The 20,597-nt window shown below is 32.1% G+C and overlaps 1 protein-coding gene across 1 annotated transcript in view; it reads left to right on the top strand.

Annotated features, from left to right (window-relative positions):
• The window catches only part of LOC117177769 (guanylate cyclase 32E), a 68,819-nt gene extending 48,920 nt beyond the window's left edge, over nucleotides 1–19,899 (top strand). Inside the window, exons 11-23 of the mRNA XM_033368680.1 lie at nucleotides 1,684–1,886; nucleotides 2,844–3,020; nucleotides 3,274–3,378; nucleotides 3,756–3,827; nucleotides 4,097–4,262; nucleotides 4,862–5,069; nucleotides 5,475–5,609; nucleotides 5,747–5,859; nucleotides 9,353–9,504; nucleotides 10,952–11,050; nucleotides 11,432–11,576; nucleotides 11,699–11,797; nucleotides 14,209–19,899. Of these exons, the coding sequence (XP_033224571.1) occupies nucleotides 1,684–1,886; nucleotides 2,844–3,020; nucleotides 3,274–3,378; nucleotides 3,756–3,827; nucleotides 4,097–4,262; nucleotides 4,862–5,069; nucleotides 5,475–5,609; nucleotides 5,747–5,859; nucleotides 9,353–9,504; nucleotides 10,952–11,050; nucleotides 11,432–11,576; nucleotides 11,699–11,797; nucleotides 14,209–14,990 (2,456 nt within the window). The 3' untranslated portion in view covers nucleotides 14,991–19,899. The remainder of the gene's footprint in view (nucleotides 1–1,683; nucleotides 1,887–2,843; nucleotides 3,021–3,273; nucleotides 3,379–3,755; nucleotides 3,828–4,096; nucleotides 4,263–4,861; nucleotides 5,070–5,474; nucleotides 5,610–5,746; nucleotides 5,860–9,352; nucleotides 9,505–10,951; nucleotides 11,051–11,431; nucleotides 11,577–11,698; nucleotides 11,798–14,208) is intronic.
• The last annotated feature ends 698 nt before the right edge of the window (nucleotides 19,900–20,597 follow it).

A 20,597-nucleotide genomic window follows, 5' to 3' on the forward strand; every position in this document is an offset into this window, starting at 1 on the left:
CCAAAACCCAAAATATCACAAGAATTTAAAACAATATCCTGACCCCCATCCCCTTCACACACCCAGAAATATCCACACGAGACATCCCTGGAAACCAAAACTTCCATAAACCGAGTACAACACACGACCCCTCAAACCTAAAAGGTGACCCTCCCGCCCGGAATCCAAAACATTGCAAGAACCTTCAACAAAATCGTAAACACCTACGCACGCAACACACGCCTACATATATTCGAATTAATTCCATGGGAACCAAAAAATCTAAAATCGATTGCAACACACGAACTTTTAAGTTCAAAACGCACACACAATAATCCCATAACCCAAAACATTCTGAAACGGTGATAACATCCTAAGAACCGAAAGTAAAAGTCAAACCACACGAAAAGATACACAAAAATAAATAAATTAAATAAATACAAGACCCGATCACTCGACCCCTAAAGAGCACACGAAATTTCGGAAAACCAAAAAATCCCAAGAACAGGAACAAAACTGTAAACCCCTCCTCCCACAACATACATTCAAACAACACAAAAAATTATAAAACTGAAAACAGGATCGAACCGCTTATTCCCTAAACATAAAAAAGCAGCCTTGGAACCCAAACCATTCCATAAACTTGAAATCCCCAGCCGCTTCACCCCCGTCATATAGAAAAATGCCAATAAAAATAAAAAAAACTGCAAACTCAAACCCTCAATCACTAAACAAACACAAAACACTCTTAGAACCTAGTCTAAGAATGAAAAACAAAACCCTTAACACCTGCATATTTACATAACCCACGTGCAACACATCCGGAAACCAATACCTCCAAATCAAAAACAGCCCAAAACCTATACACCCTTCTACACACATACAACACCCATGGAATACAACATTACCCAAAAATCGACCACAACTCTTGAATCTCTACCTCGCTCTCAACAAATACACATAACACGTACAATAGTCCCGGAACCCAAACATCTTAAAAAGTGGAGCACTACTATTGATAAATATTTTGTGTCAGTGTAAAAATACATTTTTTGCGCATATTTATCGAGCCGTGCCAGCTTTCAAGCATATTTTCGAACTTAGGAAAATCTATGAAACAACGAAAGACCTAATTTGTATACAAGTAGATCACTCACATTGAAAATATCATTGTGGACTAAACTTCACAACAACTTTCAAATTGAAAACGTTACCTTGCACTAGAAGCTTCTATCGCTCTTCTAATACTTTTTCCATTTCCTGAGAGAGTCATAAGCATTTCCATGATACAAGTTTATTGAAAATTATTATCGCTCACGAAATAAGAATTTGAAGATTATTTTCAACCTTCATAAGGAAACAAGTTATGAGTGAGAAACTAGAGAGAAACTGAAACATTTGATAGAATTTTCAATTCTGTGGTTCGAATCATTTTGGAATATAGTTTTGTATCAGAAAAGACCCTGTCGTCCTTTGACATAAAATTATTCCATTATCCTATTTTAAGCATGAATTAAAATGGATTTGATAATAAATTATAGTCGCGCATCAAAAAAAAAGTCTAACATTTGAATTAGTGACCATATTTAGGTGACTTATTCAAATGTTAGTTATACCACTTTTATAAGCGCGACTTCAACTGTACTTCCATTCCAAATTTATAAAAAAAATTGCAGTAAATTGTATTCGTATTTCTTTTTATAGCACATACCGCTGAAATAGTTGGAGGAATAGCTGGTGGATTATTGCTGGTTTTATTAGCAATATTGTCAATCTTGTATAGAAACTGGAGGTATGAACAGGAGCTTGATTCTCTTCTTTGGAAAGTGAATTACAAAGATATCCAGCTCAAGGAATCGAAAGATGTCACTTCTAATAATGATCAAATTGTGAAAAATAATTCAAAGGTAATCCTTTAAGGATATGTGATACTAAGAAAACGATCTATTTTACCAGTTGTAGTTTTCCCCAGCTTTTTTTCTAGAATGATAAATATTTTGTCTCATAAATTTGGGAAATGATAGCGAACATGCTAACAAACGTCCATGTATACATTTCTTGTGGGTTAATTAAAAAAAATTAATGTTGCCAAATTTCATTAATTTGCATGGCGCTTAGGAATTAGTATCGATTTTATCAGTGTTAGATTCCTCGGCTTTTTTTTAGTTTCATACATATTTTGCTTCAAAATCTGAGGAATGATAGCGAACATGCTAGCGGACGTCCTTGTACACTTTTTTTGTGGCTTAATTCCAAAAAAATTTGATTTTGTTAAAAACGTGTGTTTATATTTCGAGGTTTTGTGTGTTACAATTCTCTCCCATAATGATTCTAGAGTACGTACCCAAAGAATCGATACGACAGAGAACTACATTATCGGAATGACAGAGAGCTGAAAAATGACCCTAACCTTAAAATAATTCATAAAATTTGTATTTAGCACAAAAAATTTTTTTCGTTATTATCCCTCAAAAAAGAATACAGGGACATCCGTTATGGTATTTGATAGCATCTCGGAATTCAATTTTTAAATATTTTCATTTTTGTGAAAAAAAGCCGGGGGAACTGTACCCGATTGACCACACGACGAGGTATCACATACCCTTAAATAATATTAGAAAAACTTCTGCCTGATGGTCTGGTCCTTTTCCTCTTACGTAAATCAAAATATGTTTATCATATTTTTTTTACAATTTCTCTTTTCCTGAAAATTCCCAGTCTTTATTTAAAATGTTCCTACTGTTTCCATTATCAATAATATAAGATAAAAGTGGTAACATTCAAGTTTTTTCTCATCTCTGTAGAAAATAAGGTAAAGAAAACTGGCTTTCGTATTTGAATTCAGAATAAATTTTATTTTTCAGGCTCAACCTTTCGTGAGAACGAGTCAGGTTTCGCTAAGCTCGAATCCAGATGCTGACTTTCGTTATTCAATGATTTACACACAAGTAGGCATTTATAAAGGTCGAATTTTCGCTGTGAAGAAAGTGAGGAAAAAATCAATAGAGATTACCAGAGAGATGAAAAAAGAGCTCAAAGTGGTTTGTAATGAAAACAAAGTCTACTATCTTAAAAAAACCATCATTAGTTTATTTTATATTTTCGAAGAGTTTTATGAGAATCTATAATTTTGTGAAAAAAATTAAAACTAGAAAAATGGTCTTATCTAATCTTTTCTTATCCTTTAAATACTTTATTAATACTACTATCTTTAAAGTCTAATTTATGAGTTAACCAATATTTTGTCTGAAGACTCATTTTTAGAGAGAACAACGATTTTCTTTCACTTTCTAGATGCGAGATTTACGTCATGATAATTTGAATGCTTTCATCGGTGCATGTACTGATCCTCCGAATATTTGCATCGTCGTTGAATATTGTGCACGTGGAAGCTTAAAGGTTGGTACGTATCAGTGCCGTGGCCAGGAGGAAATTCATATCTTAATACATATAGTAATAAAAAAAGTGTGTAATAATGACATCCAAAAAAATAATCCATAAGAGAATTACAAACATACTGTAAAAGTTCGAAAAAGTTAGACATTGATACTATAAACTTAAACCCCATATTATAAAAGTCTTTAAATTTATTTAAATTACAAAATCTTTTATTTTTCTGCTAAATTCCTGGCCACGTCGTGATAGTAAAACTGCCTTTATATCTATTTCTATATTTTGACATTTTCCAAAATTAGCTAACATTGCACGACATGCAAGCTAAATCAGAAACTAAATTCCAATCAAATTTTTTTACGAAATATTTATTTTTTGCTCAGGATATTCTAGAAAATGAGGATATTAAGCTTGACAATATGTTCATGGCTTCTTTAGTGGGAGACATTGTTAGGGTACGTATTTAATTAATTTATCAAATAAAGTAAATCTAGATCAATAATTTAACTAAAGTTGAAAGAGTTCAGAAATTATGAATAAAATAAAATCATTTTTAGTTCCGTGATTCTCTCCAAATACTGTTTCGCCCCAATAAATATTTCTTTGAATCAGAAAAATTTTATTTTAAGAAATGTTTTCGTTGATGCAAAGAACTGCGTCACTCATTCAAAAACACATTCCTTTGGTTTTGTTGGAGACATTTAATTGATATTAATTTTTACAGGGAATGATTTATTTACACGAGTCGGTGGTCAAATTTCATGGATCTCTTAGTACGTCAAATTGTCTAGTAGATTCACGATGGGTGGTGAAGTTAACTGATTTTGGACTTCATGAATTCAAACGTGACGCAGAGTGTGATCCGGAAGATGTAATGAAAAAATATCAAGGTAAAAAAACTCGATATTATATCTTCAATTACGAACATTTAATTTTCCAGTCTTATATTACACCGATATAATATAATATTGCAAATTGATACTTCTTTAATGTCGAAGACTTCTATTTTAAAGTATAAAGATTTAGAAGACTTACTTCAAAATAATTTTTTATCTTATGTATTATTTAAATAAATTCTTCATTATAATGAATGGTTGAAAAGTATATTGCAAATGATTAATTTCTGATGTTCTCTTATTTTAATTAAAAAATGTAGAACTTCGATGGCTATCAATTTCAAATATTTCAATTCCAACGCCTCGTTAAATATTGAGAGGTGAAACGATGAATTGCCCTATTCTGTACGTTGAGAAATAATTTACGGAGTTTCGATATTTTATTTTATTTTTATTGCCAGTGTTTTAGAATTAACCCTTATGAAAAGAAGTATTGGTAAGTATTGGATTTAATACTTTTTTCGCGAACAAGTATTGGAAATTTAATACTTTTTCGCCAAAAAAGTACTGGATGTTATACTTACCAATACTTCTTTTTAATAAGGGAAGTCTATGTTAATATTCATATAATATTTAAAATCTATTTTATAAAGGATTATTGTATCGAGCACCGGAATTAATTCGAGTAACAAGAATATGTGAACCCACAGCAAGAAATTGGCAAAAGGGAGATGTTTATTCGTTTGCTATAGTACTTTATGAATTACAAGGACGACATGGACCTTTTGGAATTACGAACCTAACACCTCCGGAAATTCTCAAAAGAATTATCGCACGAGAAGCAGAGTCGGCTCCTTACAGGTTGAGTTTTAAAACATAAATATAAATACTGTAACTAAAAGTTGTTCAAAGAAAACCGAATTTTCTTTTTATATTTAGAAATAAGATTTATAAATTCATTTTTTTCTAAATAATAACTTTTCATTTTATTTCAGAGCTCTGAAATACTATCCAAAATACCCTGCAAAAAATTACTTGGTTAAATTTCTTATAATATGTTATTAGCAGAGCCAGTTTGAGTTTATGTTAAAAAATGTATACGCCAATAAATAAAATTCAAAATTAGGTGTCATTAAACTTACAATATAGAAAACATCCACTGCAGCCTCAGCTTAAACTATTCTATTCCGTTTTTGATGACTTATGTTTATGTAACCGAAAAAATTTGAGTACAATGAAATGAAAGAATGGAAAATAATTTTTCAGACCACCCTTGGATCAACTGGAAAATAGCTTTGATTTTATTAGGGATTGCCTTATAGAATGTTGGTCGGAGGACCCAGAAGTGCGTCCTGATTTCAAAATTATAAGGAATAAATTACGACCGTTGCGAAAAGGAATGTGAGTTCGTTAATACATTTTTTTCTAAATTCGAAACTCAGTGCTACCTTGTTTTATTCAACTCTTACTCAGGTTTAATCCTTTTTTAAACTGTTCTTTTTCAGTTTTAATTATAAATTTTATGATTTTTATTATAGGAAGCCCAATATTTTCGATAATATGATGGCAATGATGGAGAAATATGCGAATAATCTCGAGGCATTAGTTGACGAGCGAACTGATCAACTAACAGAAGAGAAAAAAAAGACAGGTATGCCATACTGCTGTTCAAGTTAAAAGAACACTTAGGGTGTTGGTTCAATCCGACTTTGAATTTTTTTTTAATAGGTACGGCACTGATTCCATATATTTTTTTTCCGCAAAATTTGTGAACGAAAGAAAGAAAACTTGTCGAATATCCGGGGGATTAGAATCGTTTGCTAATTTATTTTTTTACTCACAATTCTGACATAATAGAAGAATTCTAGAGATTCACGGCTCTTCCAAAGGGCCAGGTCTTGAAGGTGGTGTCCTTAAATTTTGCGAAATACGTTGCGAAATACGTTGCGAAATGGAGCAAAAAGCAGAGAGAACTAACATGCCCACCCTGTGTTTTCGTAACTATATTTGTGATCAACCACCAGGCTAGATGTCACCTTCACTCTATAAGCGGAATCGGGGCGCCCTTCGTTATCGACCGTGGGTCAAGACAACAATTCTCAAAGGGGAAAACCTCTTCTGGGACATTCACTGTTTGATGAGACTATCATCAATCGATATTACTTCAAAAATAATAAGACACTTGTCCCGGATTTTTTGGTTCCTTGTAAGAACTATAAGCGTTTGTAAACCACATTAGCCGAGGGAGCAGAAACTCTACCGGTTCGCGCGCATGGACTCCCATCAAGATCTGCTGGTCCAGTGAACCAGAGTTTGACTATTAACCACGCTGCCGTGGTTTCGAATCTTTTTCTCATCTTTTTTTTCGTATTGTAAACATGTCAAATAATAATTTTGAATGCTTCCCCGGCGAATATATTATTTGTTTGAAAAATACTACTGGGAAATAAATATCATCCAGACACTTTTCGAATAATTTATTTGTATAATCGTAATTTTTTTTACATGTTTGCGGGTGATAATTGTCCTAAATTATCATGTAGCTGGGTGATGCACTGTTCACTGCAGCGACGAAAGAAATGAGAAACAGCCAAAGATTAGGTAGTTTTCAATTGGGAAATAAAAACAAAAAATGTGAATACAATTTCCTACAAAATATTGAAATGGACTTTCTTTGCAAATAACATCTGTAAACGCATAAATTTGATAAATAAAACAATTTATGATTGTATGTAAATTTGTAAATTTACTTAGTTTGAAATTATAACTGGATTATAAATTATAAATTTATCAAGTTACCCAGGAATAATTTTCAAAATTAAGAATTTAGAATTCGCAAAATTTTGAAAGTAAGCCCTCTGCAAATTTATTTATAAATCGGAAGTTTATCAAGTCCCCCGACTTGAAATTTCTATATTATACAATTTTCGTCGGAGAAGCACTACAAATTATTATTTGACATGTTTACAATACGAAAAACAAGTTGAGAAAAAGATTCGAACCCACGACAGGGTGGTTACCAGTGAGACTTTTTTCCACTGGACCAACGGAGCTTGATGGGAGTCCGTGCGCGTGAACTGGTATAGGTTTTGCACCCTTGGCTATTTATTTCCCAGTAATATTTCTTTAAAAAATAATTTATTCGACGGGACAGCATTAAAAATTATTACTTGACATGTTTACAATACAAAAAAAAAGTTGAGAAAAAGATTCGAACCCACGACAGCGTGGTCAACAGTCGACTCTGGTCCACTGGACCAGCGGATCTTGATGGGAGTTTGTGCGCACGAACCGATATAGTTTCTGCACCCCTGGCTAATATGATTTACAAACACTCATAGTTCTTACAAGGAACAAAAAATTCGGGACACGTGTCTTATTATTTTTGAAGTAATATCGAATGATGATAGTCTCATCAAAAAGTCAATGTCCCAGAAAGGGCCCTTTGAGAATTGTAGTCTTGACCCACGATCGATAACGAAGGGCGCCCCGATTCCGGGTATAGAGTGAAGGTAACAGCTAGCCTGGTGGTTGATTACAAATACAGTTACAAAAACACAGACAGGGCATGTCAGTTCTCTCTGCTTTTTGCTCTATTTCGCAACGTATTTCGCAAAATTTGGAGACACCATCTTCAAGTCCTGGCCCTTTAGAAGAGCCATGAATCTCTAGAATTCTGCTATTATGTCAGAATTGTGAGTAAAAAAATAAATTAGCAAACGATTCTAATCTTTCAAATTCTGCCGGCTGCTACCCGCAGGTTTTTATCATTCGCTAAATTCATATTTGTCGGGAAAATAATCATTTCCTCAACAGATTTTTTGATTTTTCAATATTTTATTGATCCGAGGATGTCTCGAAACCCCGGATATTCGGCAAGTTTTCTTATTTTGTTTACAAATCCTTCGGAAAAATATATATGGAATCAGTGCCAAACCTATTTAAAAAAATTCAAAGTCAGATTGAGCCAACACCCTTAAGTCACATTTTTGACGAAAATAGGATTTTCGCATCAATCAATTCGCAAAATAATACTACATCTATCTACGGAAACGAGAATTCTGAAAAACAAATAGATTTGATGAAATAAAAAGTTTTTTGCTACTAAAATTTGTAATTCGCTGCAGGATTAAACCTCAACTCACTGAAAAGTTGTATTTGGCCTATAAACGCCAGTTATGACGTATGGAAATACAACTTAGAAATACCGCGTATCGATTCGAGATCTTTTTAACTTGAAGAAGGCTCGAAGCTCCGTCTTCAAAATACAATAAGATCGACATATTTTACAGATAAGAAAGCCGCGTGTCAACTCGCGGCTTTTTCCCCCTGTATCTTTCACCAAAAAAACAGAAATTAAAATTTTTTTACAGAATGAGAGAAATATTCATCAATTTGTATGAATGACGTTGAAACATTTATAAAAAATTAATTCCATAATACTATTTCGAGCCAAATCTTTCTCGTTGCTCAAGTGACAAAAAGGAGCATAAATATTAGACACTTAAAACTTAATTATAGATTGCAAATTGTGATAAATTATTGCCAGTTAAAGAAAGACTGTTGCTACATACTGAATTATCAATTCTTATTTAAAAATTGTTTAATAAATAATATAAAAATACAGAATTTATATTTTTTATATCGGTTTGAATAAAATTAAAATAATATCTGAATTTAATTATAAAATAGACCAACTTCTATAAATTCAAGCCGAAAAAGTATAATTAAAAATTTCCTTTTGAATAAGCAATCTAAAATAAAAGATTCATACAAATATTTTAAAGATTTTTTCTAAGTTTAATCATTTCTGTTCACGTTTTTAAATCCAGTCTTTACTTTAACCAATTATTTTCATACATTTTAATGCAGTAATTTATTTGAATGCAGAGAGTTTTGAATCATTATTGTAATCGAAAGGTAGAGTTGACAATATATAAATATAATTCAGGAAAGATAAAAGGCCTGTAATAAAAGATTTGCAAGTATCTCTTGAAATTCTCTGTTTTTGAAATACTCATAAACTGGAGTCTAAAGCTAATTGATGTGAGTTTACAAGTGGTGTCACCGTCTTTTTAATAATTTCGCGAATAAAAATAACCATTAGTTAACCTTAATTAAAACTAATTGGTGGTTTCATTTAGATGCATTATTATACGAGATGCTGCCGAGATATGTTGTTGAGCAATTGAAACGCGGCAATAAAGTTGAAGCTGAGGGTTTCGATTGCGTCACTATTTACTTCAGCGACATCGTTGGTTTTACTTCAATGTCCGCTGAAAGTACACCATTACAGGTTTGTTATATCTTTCAGCAATAGAACATTCATATCCCTACAACATTCTTAAAAAGACTCCACTTTTTTAACTCGAAAAATGCTAATTTCATTCAATTCGCGTTTACCGATCGTTTTTTTTTTATAATTAACCCATTCCATTTTAAAACAGGCAAAAATTCAATAGAAGTCTAGCTCTTGGTTTCAAAATGTTTTTTTATTTAGATTTATAATTGTAGAGTGAAAATAAAAGGACACGAATGTCACAGTTTGGCCACGAACTTTTTTATTTTTTACAATCATTTGAAGATTACTTGCACATTCTAAAAAAAATGACAGTAATTTTTTTTCAAAATGTAGTGTTTTTGGATCGACTAGTTCAATGTTTTTCATAAGCTTGGCTAGTTGCCTCAAATTTTCGGGACTAGTCTATTCACTTTTTCGACTCCGTCCAATTTTCCGGGACAAGACACAGCCAAAAAATATATTTAATCAAAAATTTGGCCGAGCTAAAAATTTCAGAAATAATTTTGCCCACATAATACTGCTAGAATAACTTTTTTATACTTATTAGTTCAAACTTTTTAAAAATATTAGCAAAACTAAATATAGCGACGTTTAGCTGAACATCATCTTCTAATGCTTCAAAATTCGATGAAAAAAATACAAAAGATTTTCTAAAAAGCCCCACCTGTTCGAGTTTTTTCTATATTTGTTTACAGTTTCTGCTTATCTAAGAAAGGCATTCTATCAATACTGAAAAGGATATTTTTTATAAAACTTTTCTAGATAATATCATTCTATAATAATAACGATATTAATTTTTTGCCTTTCTTTCTTTTTGATAATAGTACAAAAAATTGATCCTTAAAAAATTCTTTTCAATTTCAAGCAATGGTTTTACCAGAAAACGGAACTGAAGAAATATGTAGTACATATTACCATATAATTCTAAAAAAAATTATGAAAATTCCAAACTCAATGCATTTTGAAAAACCTAGTGTCAATTTTTGATAAATCTTTGATAATCTTCGAATGCTGGTAAAAATTATTATAAAAATTGCTGATCAAACTGTCAAATATTTGTTTCTTAATTTTTACTATATGATGTTAGATATCCAAATAAATAATCGTAGGATCCACTCTCTGCCTGATTTGAAATGGACTTTGTCATTACTTATTTTCCATAATGGTTAAATAATGGATAATTGCTAAGTTAAGATTTTAATTACTTATTAATTATTAATAAATTCGAATTAATTAATATTAATTTATCAATTATTAGTTGTTAAATTAAGATTTTTTAATTTTTTTAAATCTGAAATCCTAATACTACCTACTCACATATCTGTAGACAAAATCAAGCCAAAATAAAAATGCACGTGCTGATAATTCCAAGTCAGCACTTGTACATAAATAACAAAAACCAACATGCAGTAGCAGAAAAGTCTAAATGCTTTACTTTTAGGTAGTCGACTTCCTGAATGATTTATATACATGTTTCGACTCGACGATTGAGAATTACGATGTTTATAAAGTAGAGACTATTGGCGATGCTTACATGGTGGTGAGTATTCTCGATTTTGGAACTTTTATTTAAAAATCTAAAAATAATCAAAAGCTTTTTTTGTTCTCAAAGCAAGTTCAAATAAATGTCTGCATAAATTGAAGATACCTGCTTTATGAATGAAAGATCCAAAACACCTTGCCAGGAGAGAGTTTAAAATTAGTAATTCTTTCGAATTTTTCGAAACATTATTTATTTTCATTCAATGCTAACGTCATTGAATAGCGTACGTCAATTTTTGGGTTGTAGATCTTATGATCTTATTATTTAATATTTATAATTAATTTGACTTAAAATAAACTGCATATCAAGGAGGAATATTGATGATCTAAGGCTGTGAAACTGAATTTACTTGCCACAAGGTATGCATTTTTATTGCAGGTGAGTGGATTGCCAATTCGAAATGGAATTCAGCACGCAAGTGAAATAGCTAGCATGTCCTTGCGTCTCCTGAATGCAGTTAAACAATTCACCATTCGTCACAGACCGCTAGACAAATTGCAATTACGCATTGGAATACATTCTGGTAAGAATTTGTCTAGCAGAATTATTTATATCAATATTTTAATTCAGGAACATTAAAAAATACAGAAGGTAAACTAGTGCAAAATAAATTGATATCAAAATGAAAAATTCTTTTTATTTTAGGTCCAGTCTGTGCTGGAGTTGTTGGTTTGAAAATGCCGCGTTATTGCCTTTTTGGCGATACTGTAAACACAGCAAGCAGATTGGAATCCAGTGGATCACGTATAATAATTTAATTTCTTATTGTCATGTCAAAATCACCATTTCTCCAATTTTATCACTTTTCCTTGACAAAACTGGCCGTTTTAATTTAGGAAAGAAATTCGCGGTCGTTTCCCGGTTTTTTCGGTTCGCAATTTTTTCATGGTTATTGGAATACAAAAATCTGAAATCTGAATACTGAAGACTTTTTCATTTGGAGTAACCGAAACTAAACTGCATTTTAAACTGTTAAAATAAAAGCCTCAACAATTGTAAATTGAGACGCTCAATAATTGACACGTATAACATGAAAACTTTTAACACAGTCCTACTGAAAAGTTTAAAATCAAATGCCATTGAACTATACAATTAAAAATTTAATACTTTTATCAATTGAATAGTTCACAAATTTCTGGTTAAGGCATGTAAATCCACGCTGTCATTGAAAACCAAAATTTTCTCCCGTCCAACTCGACAAAAATCTTACAAAGAATAAAATGTTCCTTTTCCAATTCAGAAAAAATTTAAACTTAAAAAAAAAATTATGCAATCTAAATGTTTTTTTATACATATATCCTTTTCAGTTGAATTATTTTTATATTAAGGGGTTGTAAATTAATAATTGTTAGATTTAAGATTTCAATACTTTCACTTAGGAATTAAAATATTTACACCAAACTCTCGCCTTCAGTCAAGTGTCGGGGGGCCTTACATAGCCTTGGACTAGTTTCGAGGGGATCGAAAAGTAAACAATGAGGGCCGCCTGACTGAACGCGAGAGTTTGGTGTATTTATGAAACAATTAAAGTTGTGAAGTTCGAAGTATAAACTCAGTACTCTGAAATTTAACCGATTCAGGGCTTTTCATTTTAAACAATTCAGTTTAAAATTTCTGATTGTTAAATATTTCATTTACAATTGCACCTTCTAATGCAATGTCATATATTACTAAATATTATAAAAATTTCTTTCTTTCATTCAGAAATTTTTTAATTCAATGGGTTAACAAATTTTGTTACTTCTAAGGCTTGGAAATTGAAACAGTTCAATTTTTCAATCTATAATCTGTGAGTTGTTTAATTTTGAAAAGATTCAGATTCATCTTGTAACATTCATTATTGTTCAAGTTTAAATGCTTGTATTACAATTCACTTTTAAGAATTATGATTTTTTTAATCCTAATTTATCAAATTTTAATGCTTTTACTTTTTAATTGCTTACGTCTTCAAAAGCGAATTTTAGAATTCTTTAAATTGAAAATGTAAGCCTAAAAATAAAGTCATTAAATAGAGAAAATGTTAATGACAATGTTTTAGAATGGTGCATTGTAAACTGAATAATTTCATAATTGCAAACGTTCACAGTCGAACTAAACATTAAAAATAAAGTCGAAATCATACTTATTTTTAATTGGTTCATACAATGCGATATGAAATTTGTTATATTTACACTAATTATATAGATTCTTCTTATAAAAATTGGTCAAAAAATAAATTTTCTGTAATTTTCCCGGTTTCTGGTCCAGTAGCCATTCTGGTAGTCTAAATTTATTCTTTTCGCGATAAGTTCGTTATTATATAATACAATTTTTTTATTTTGTGGGTTTTAGAAACCTTACAGTTATTTCAATAAACAAATAGAGTAACTTTTCATCATGCAATCTCTTTATAAAAAGACAGTCTAGATTGTTCAAAAACCTCTCTCCTAAGGGGTATGGCCACAGTAACGGATGCAAAATCATGTGTATATTCAACAATTTCTTTATTTACAAAACTATTATATGCTCATGAAGCTGCAGCATTAAAGAAACAGAAAATATACTTTTTTCAAATAAAATGACCAACTTCTGTTAGTTCATTTTCGAAACATTTTTGCAGGCGCTCCGGGGCGTGACAGCTAACAGCAAAAAAATTTAATCTTAGATTAAAACTTAAAAATTTCCGTTAATCTACATAATGAAGTTTCAAATCTATCAAAAATTCCATATGTACTCCTCTGCGAAATGCAAATATAAAGATGTGGTTAAAATTTGAAGTCGATCCGATAAAAATGGTTAAAGTTGTTGACCACGCCAAAATGAAAAAAGGTGTTTTGAGAAAAACGCGTCCAAAATGTGACATACAACTTTTCAAGATTTTCAAAAAATATTCAAAAGTTAGGATCGGTTGATGGTTAGACATGCCCAATGATATAGCTCCGAAAATCAAAGTACGCGGCGAGTAATCTACGAGCGCACCACACGCAGCCTCACGTTATACGTTTAAAATTAGTAAAAAAAAATATCTCTATAAATCAAATAGCAGCTTATTTTAATTACGTCAAAGGATCATTTAAAACAAAACAAAAAATAGATTTTTTCAATAGTCTACTTTGGTTATACCCCTTAAAGTCAGAATCAAAGAAACAAATTTTAACTTCCTTTTTTTTTTGCAGCACTAAAAATTCACTGCAGCCTAGAAACAAAGGTTCTGCTGGACCAACAGGGTGGCTTCAACCTCGTGGAACGAGGATTGGTTTCCATGAAAGGAAAAGGAGACAGAGTGACCTACTGGCTGATAGGGGAAGATCCAGTCATGCGAGAAATCCGCTCCAACGAAAGAAATTCCCGACGTACCGGAAGCTGTTCTATTACGAAAAAAGCTGTAACCATGGACCCCCTCGTACCTCGAAGTTCGCTAAAAAATAAATCGCTCACAAGGACTACTTTCCTACGATGTTCGAGTGAATCACCCAAACGTCTCAGATTCGCCAGTTCAGATCAACTTGATCAAAAAAGTATCCGAAACGGTAGCCAGCTCGAAGCTATAGCCGATAACAGTCCCTGTAAAGGAAAAGTCACTTGTCCTGGAAGACCTTCGCATATTGAGAGCATGATTTCCAGTAATTCATGTCCTTGTGTTGAACAGCTTTGTGACCCGGAATCATTTCCGGTAAATATGGAAAATTTAGGAAAGAAAAAAATGTTTGATGATGCGTTAGTCAATAGTGCACCAATGCTGAGAAATGACGCTGATTTTAAAAATAATGAAGATTCAAGCTATACTAGTTTAGGGAGTAAAGGATTTTGGTTAGGGGCGAGTGATTATCTTATAAGTGCTTGCAAATCTGCTCCAAGCAGTCCGAAACATAGTTCTGCATTTTTAAATGCACAACAAAAGAGAGGAGCTCGATCTACTGATGAAATAGATATTTGGGATGTTGCCCCCCTTATTTAGAAATGAAATCGTTTTTGGTACATTACGACTTAAAAGTAACGTCTTACAATTGCCATTTTCTATAAGCAAATGAAGCGTGCCCATTACAAGTGGTTCAAAAATAAAAAAATTGTGGAATTCGAAATCGCTACAACACGAAAAAGTAGCTATTCTGATCCTAAAAAAGAATACTTATTTTGGAATCGATAGATATGTAGCTCGGTTATCCATGCTCGAAAAAAAATGTTTAAAAAATGTATTGTTTGCAGATTTCTTTAATTTTGTTAAGTGCTAATAATTTTGCATTACTAGAGATAAAAAAAGGCTTTCTAAAATTTTGCAAATTTAATCAATTATTTTCTAAGCAATCATTTATATTTAATTTACTTGTATTTCTGAGAAAAAAATTCTTAAAACCAGTGTAAGTAGGAGAAGAAACTCGCCAAGAACGCGGGATCGAAATTGGAAATACAACAAATTTGTAAAATTTTGATTTTGGTATTTGATGAGTTTATCTTTATAACTGGTAGTTTAAAATTTTCTAAGCATGTGTGGGTTTTCAAGCACAAAAATCCTCTAGAAAAAACTCGATAAGACCTAAAAATCAAAATAGGAAGCAGTTGGAATCAAAGCATATTTTGAAAATCTTGCATTTAATAGAATTTTTCTAACGCATTTGTATGCTAGATTTTCCATCAGAAAATTGTTCAGCCACAGTTCATGAAGATAATTTTAATTAATTGCAAAATATGAATTTTAAAAATTCGCTGTATTTTAAAATTTGACACCAGGGTCTTTTAGGTTTTTTCTAGTATATGTCTATGTTAAAAAAATTCTATGCAAGATGAAAAAATTTGTAAACAACAAGTTATAAAATTACGTCAAATTCTATTAAATAACCAGAATCGAAAATTTTAAAATTCGCTGTATTTCCAAATTCGATTCCTGGGTCTTAGCTATTTTTTCCTAACGCATTTTTGTTTTAGATACTTTTTAAGTAACCGAAAAAATTATTTTGTTGTTTACACGGGCGTTAAGAATTTTTATACGAAAACTGGGGTGAATGAAATAGGAATTATCTCTTGGAAAATAAAATTTTGAAAAACTTGTTTCACTGTCATGAATGTAAAGATAAATTGCAACTCGACAAAATTTCAAAATTCTACAAACAAGAAATTTAAAAAAAATCTTGAGTTCGAGTAATCAAGTAACATATAAATTAATTCTAACTTAATTATACTTTTTTACGATTCAAATACGTTACTTTTTTACGTTCTAGCAATTTTAAATTACAGAGTTCTTTATTTTTGACCCACCTTATTAACCATTACCTTATTTTTTTTTAAATAAGGTACGTTTAAGTGACATTCAACTAGAATTCAATTGAACTGCATAGACTACAAAGTAAATTCCACTATTGCTTAGCCAAATTGATAAAAATTTAGGTGAATTCAAGAAGATTCTTTAGTGAATGACAAGATTTGATCAGCTTAATTGAAAAATAAATTCAAGTGTATTCTAGTACAATTGAAAATCAATTCGGCAGAGTTCCAGTAAATTAAATTGAATTCCATTAGATTTCAGTGAACTCTATTCAATTATATTGATCCAACTTCCAAATCTTACTCTATAAAGTGAATTCTAAAATTTACTCATGATTTAAATTCTACTCATCCCGAAAGTAAATATGATGACGACAGGAAGAGAGTCCATTCAAGAAATAAATGTCAAATACTAAACATAAGAAATAGATAATTATAAGTTACTTGTATTACTTAAAGCAATTTTAGGATCAAAATTGAACGATTGAACGAACTTACCTGTAGTGAGGTTCATTCGTAATTGTGTGAGCCGCCTCGTCCTAATAGATCACAATATATGGTAACGCAGTTACTGCTCGTTTCGGCACAATTATTTTAAATTTGAATTTGAATTTTATGATCGCCATGCTTATACGCTAGATGGCATCATAGTCCGTCTTTCCTAGACTCTCCATTATATTTTAAAGCAGGTTTAAATCGCAACGCTTCGAAAATCTAAAAAAAATTTTAACTTTTTTATGTATATTAGGGTGTCAATTGAAGTTTGAAATTTTATTGGGTACGTGTGATCTATTAGGACGAGGCAGCCTACAGAATTACGAATGAACTTCATTATAGGTCAGTTCGTTCAATCGTTCAATTGTACTTCGCTGCCTAGTCCTCTAGATCACATTATGTAGATGTTTAAATCCGAAGGTCGTTATGATTTTTATATAAAATCTCAGATTTTAATATTATACCGGAGTTAAGTCATTATTATAGACTAAATGTTATCCGCTACCTAAAAGAACTACAGAAGCAGAATCATTTCCTTGGGAAATGGGACAATTATAAAATCGACCAAAAACTGTCGAATTTGTGGACCAGCCGGTTGCTTGTCAAATTACCGCGATGGTAGTTCCTCTAGGAGCTGCGGCAGATGTGGACGCATGTCTTGTACTATGGGCCTGAAATATGTTCGTGTCGATACCGCTTTTCTCCATGCTTTCCTTGATCCAATGGCTTATGGACTGTGAGGTTGCCCCGTGATAAGGTTTGTGTTACGATCTGTGGTTTTTATTCTGTCTGGTATTCTAATTTATATTAATTTTTTCGTTGTGTATATATTATTTAGTTTTATTTTCGCCAATGTTTGAGCGCGCAGAGTCGTTACTAATGCCAGTGGAGTGGCTAATTTTTTAGTGAGTCTTTCCAGAGGAAGGTTTTCATTCGGGTTTGATTTTGAAAATAGCCCCAGAACTGGATCCGGGTCCCATGTAGTTCAATACCTGGGCTTTTGTGGCTTCAAAAGTGCAACTCCTTTGAAGAAACTCGATTCTTTCCCAAGTTCATTTTCCGTCAGAAGGGACAATGCTGCTCTATACAGACAGAATTCCTACCATGATTGTATAGCTTTGCCATATTGTTTTAGTGATCCTTCGAAGATGAATGTCAGCATTATCGTTGCAGCCTCGTCTGCTGCTCCTCTTGCTCTGAAAACCTGTCTGATAATCGTCCAGCTAACAGGGAAAGTGCTGCCCTCGGCGGGTGTGTATTTCTGTAAGAACATGTCGAAGTCTATAATTAGGTCTAAATATTATGGGCTCTCTTACCATAAAAGAGATAAAAATCGGATATCAGAGTTGGGTTGGCCATAGTGGCGCAACCACAATTCCCTCCGCTTTATCTACTTAAACTTTTCCTAAGACTCTTAGTAATGTGAAAACGGTGGGAGAGCGTAGAAAAATGACTGGACCAATTCATTGAGACATCACTGCTTCTTTGAAGGTATTCTTTTTCATCCGGTCAAGTCGAGGATCTACTTTATCAACAGCCTAGTCAGTTTTCTTATCGCCCTCTTTGTTACGTTTTTGATTTTTACCGACTAAGTTCTCTCTATCGGAACTCGATTTGCTTTTCGAGCTGCAATTCTTTTGATGGACTCTCCTCTAAGGTGTGACGTTTCTCGCAGAAGACGCGCATCACCTTTTTCGCTAGGGGGTCTAGATTTAGAACTTGAACGATGGCGTGACGTGCTTCTCGAGCGACGCGCACCGCTACTCGTCTTTTTTCCTCCGGGGTGTGACTTTTCTCTTGAATAACGCGCATCACCCTTTTTTCGAGAAGATTTGAGCAAATTGGAGATCCTGACGATGAGCTGGATGATGGGGCGAAGAACTGGACGATGTCGAACATGAACGCTTCCTGCGTCCCTTGGCACGTTTAACTTCCTCTTCTAGTTTTCGCAGCTTTTTCGGGATTCTTTCTACTTTTGTATGCTTCCTCTTCTTTCCTCGGTAACTTTCATCTTTATTTGATGGAGTCATATTCCAAAAAACGACTAGAAACACTTTTTTTCAATTTTTGCCTTAGCGTTCGATGTAACTCGGAACGCTCAGAATTACATAATGGAGAGTCTAGGGAAGACGGACTATGGTGCCAACTAGCGTATAATCATAGCGGGCAAAAAATTTGAATTCAAATTTAAAATAACTGTGCCGGAACAAACAGTAACTGCGTTACTATATTATATGTTCTAGAAGATGAGGCAGCGGAGTATAATTACTTCGTAGCTTTTACTTTATATGCTTCCAAAATGTTTCCATAGTTGCATAACTATTTCTTATCATTTCAAATTATATTTACGATTTTCTTTGAGCAATTATTATTTATATTCAGTTTTCGTAATGTATCACATCTATCTTCTTCCAAGGTGAACATAGAAATCTGAAACAAAAAAATACAAAAATATTAGGTTCTGGATCATTAAAAAAAAATCATGATAATTATTGATAAAAAAAAGGTTTAAAATTTCCTATAGAGAATAGTAAAGGCAATAAAATAGATTTAACATTTTTTAAGAGAGAACATAGCTATACAGGCTCTGCTGAAAACCTTCTAAAAATGTTGTTCATTAAAGAGAAATTTTTATTTATGAAAAGATATACGTAAAGTAATACTAAAAATCTCCAGTTTACGTAACAGTATTTTTTACACAATAGTATTTTTAAGAGCATCAGTGTACATTATAGACAATCAAGAAGGCTCGTGCTTTTATGATATACGTAAACTTCAGTATAGAAACTACTTGTGAAAAGTCCCATCGCAGAAAAAACCTTCAAAATCAAAAGAAAACATACTTTTATAAAATTCTTATAAGACTTTCTTCACCGGGACGATCAGAGTGAGTTTGTTACTTTTAATTTATTGAAGGGAGTCTAGTCCAAAATTATCACGCGATTCCCAGTGTGAGTCGATTTAGAATATGATAATTATTGTTAAGCATTATTATAATGATTATAGAAATTAGCATACTAAATTAGTTTTAGAAAGTATTATTATCGTAATTATTTTATAACTTTACTAAATTATGATCAAAATATGAAGTTTAATATTTTACATAGGATATTTTCCAAAGTTACTTTATCAACACAACTTATCTATATTAAATAAAATAAATATAAATTGTGAAATAGCAATTTTTGGAACGCATTTCCACTGAAATAAATTATTACAATTATCATACTAAACTCTCAATTTTTAATCTCCTACAAAACACATACGCATTTTTACATTATATACCATTTTTCATTTATCATTCTTTCGAGTCAATTTGGAGATATTCATTCAAAACATTTTCTCTGAGCCTTGGATGCCAATGTGATATTCCAATGTATTTTTCCCTGCTGACACCGAATATAAAACCCCTTTAACCCCTACACGTCAGGATTTTGACATAACCTAAAAACACCCAATAAACCACTGAAGCCGCAAGAATTATTTACCTTGTACTATTTTCACGCTCCTCTCCTTAATCTGGTAACCCTAGAACATCATGGCTTCATAATCCCCCTACCTCATAATAATAAAACCCCATAGCCTCAAAATCCCGTAACCTCATTCAGAAGAGAAATTTTTTTTGGGAAGACAGAAAAATTTCGTGAATTTTTCTTGTGAAACATAGTCACGGTTAAGTAGCTCTATAGTTCCGAAATCCCATAACACTATAACCTCAAAATCCTAAAATAATAAGAGTTACGTCAGTGAAGTCATGAATCAAGGTCTACTTCATTACTATTTTATTGAACCCCTCTCAGACGTCTCTGAT

The sequence above is a fragment of the Belonocnema kinseyi genome, chromosome 8 (genome assembly GCF_010883055.1).
Source record: "Belonocnema kinseyi isolate 2016_QV_RU_SX_M_011 chromosome 8, B_treatae_v1, whole genome shotgun sequence".
Lineage (NCBI taxonomy): Eukaryota > Metazoa > Arthropoda > Insecta > Hymenoptera > Cynipidae > Belonocnema > Belonocnema kinseyi.